At 45.1% G+C, this 2500-nt stretch overlaps 1 protein-coding gene across 1 annotated transcript in view; it reads right to left on the bottom strand.

Moving 5' to 3' along the window:
* LOC134452474 (unconventional myosin-XVIIIa-like) overlaps positions 1 to 2500 on the bottom strand; it is a 177800-nt gene that overhangs the window by 32900 nt on the left and 142400 nt on the right. Inside the window, exons 34-35 of the mRNA XM_063202880.1 lie at positions 2138 to 2284; positions 1253 to 1366 (exon numbers count right to left, since the gene is read on the bottom strand). Of these exons, the coding sequence (XP_063058950.1) occupies positions 1253 to 1366; positions 2138 to 2284 (261 nt within the window). The remainder of the gene's footprint in view (positions 1 to 1252; positions 1367 to 2137; positions 2285 to 2500) is intronic.

Here is a 2500-nt window from a genome sequence, read left to right as displayed (position 1 = left end):
AAACAAAACGCTATCTTTAGAAAAGTAATTCCGCACTTAAAGTGGGCTACCTTCGGATTGGTAGATGCTAGGAAAATACCGCTTTCAGTTATGGAAAGCTGAGGTTCTCAGCTTTTAAACAAGTCCCATGGTGTGTCTTTAGGTATAATTAAAAATATTCTGTGTCAGATCGAAAAAATGAAGTTTTGAATGGGTTTCAATTAGGGGTGGGCGATATGGCAAAAAAGTTGTATCACGATATTTTAACATGAAATCACGATTTCGATTTTTTTATCACGATCTTCCATCCAAAAAATAAAAACAACAAAAAACAACTTTCATATACTTGCAATTTGTAATTTGCAGTCAATAAAATGTTAACACACTGATGATACTCTCATAAAGTGTACAATTGGAATACAATAATGTAAAGAATAAAGTGAAGACAACAACACAAGTGAGAAAACGTCACTCTGATACTGATAATAAATATCCTCACTGCAAGACGATCTATACGATTTCTCCACTTTGGCAGATTCGAGACGATATTTTACTCAATATCGCGATTCACGATATAATATCGTCATATCGCCCACCCCTAGTTTCAATGGCTCCAAGCCCAGGTTGTCCACCAGCAGCGGTAGATCACCACCAGGGGGCAGCACTATGACGTCAGCTGCAACCCAAGAATTACTGTGATTTGTCATATCAAAGAATAAGTTACCTGTCAAAATGGCTAGTGAGACTGAAATTGTTACTAGCCACAGCCAAGTTTTACCAGCATTTGGCCGGTTCGCATGTGTCAGTGTCAAGCCCTGCTGTGCACCGCACATCACAACCTTCCTTATGGCCACCACACCTGATCTGCAGCTACAGAATCACTTCAATGCAAAGCTATAGAATATAGAATATATGTACAACTGAAATCTGTCCAAATCTATAGAATATAGAATATATGTACAACTGAAATCTGTCCAAATCAGAGAGCTATGGATCACTGACATCCAGGCTTTGGACAATATATATCACAATATATGATAATTAGTAACTGACCGATATCCTGGCTTTAGACATTATATCATGTTATATCATAGTTAGTAATAATATCATAATATGTAATATATTATAATGTAATAATAATAGTTAGTAACTGACCGATATCCTGGCTTTAGACATAATATCGTGTGTGTGTGTGTGTGTGTGTGTGTGTGTGTGTGTGTGTGTGTGTGTGTGTGTGTGTGTGTGTGTGTGTGTGTGTGTGTTTGTAACTGACCGAGATCCTGGCTTTAGACATGTCCTCCATCTGGATGTGCAGGTCCTCGATCTCCAGCTCCATGGACTTGCGGGCCTTCACTGCCGCCGCACACGTGAACTCTGACTCTTCCAGCTGGGCAGGGGCAGAGGGCAGAGGTCAAGAGGTCAGATGAGAATCAACTTGTTTCCGGGGTAAATGACACACACACGCACACACACACGCACACGCACACGCACACGCACACGCACACGCACACGCACACGCACACGCACAAAGACCTGGTTCTTGAGTTGCAATATCTCCCTCTTGCTGGGTGCTTACACACACACACACACTCACACACACCTACACACACTACACACACTACACACACTACACACTACACACTACACACACACACACACACACACACACACACACACACACACACACACACACACACACACACACACACACACACACCTGGTTCTTGAGTTGCGATATCTCCCTCTTGCTGGGTGCTTACACACACACACACACACACACTCTCACACACACACACACACACACACACACACTCACACACTCACACACTCACACACTCACACACTCACACACTCACACACTCACACACTCACACCTGGTTCTTGAGTTGCCAGATCTCCCTCTTGCTAGGCGCTTTACACACACACACACACCTACAAACACACACACACACACACACCTGGTTCTTGAGTTGCGAGATCTCCCTCTTGCTAGGCGCTTTACACACACACACACACACCTACAAACACACACACACACACACACACACACACCTGGTTCTTGAGTTGCGAGATCTCCCTCTTGCTAGGCGCTTTACACACACACACACACACACACCTACAAACACACACACACACACACACACACACACACACACACCTGGTTCTTGAGTTGCGTGATCTCCCTCTTGCTGGGGGCGTTGTTCTTCAGGTGGTCCAGCATGATCTGGGCGTCGGCCAGCAGCACCTTGGTCCTCTTCAGGTCCTTCCTCAGGCGCTTCTCCGTCTCCACATCCCTCTGGCCCACCTTGAGAGCAACACACACACACACACGTTAACACACACGTAGACACACACACGCACACACACACACACCTCAGTCTCCACGTCCCTCTGGCCCACCTGGAGAGCAACACACACACATATGTTAAAACACACACACACACACACACACACACACACACACACACACACACACACACACACACACACACCTCAGTCTCCACATCCCTCTGGCCCACCT

Source organism: Engraulis encrasicolus, chromosome 7 (assembly GCF_034702125.1).
Source record: "Engraulis encrasicolus isolate BLACKSEA-1 chromosome 7, IST_EnEncr_1.0, whole genome shotgun sequence".
Taxonomy (NCBI): Eukaryota; Metazoa; Chordata; class Actinopteri; order Clupeiformes; family Engraulidae; genus Engraulis; species Engraulis encrasicolus.
Note: the sequence above shows the minus strand (reverse complement) of the source record. Positions and strands in the feature narration are given on the sequence as shown.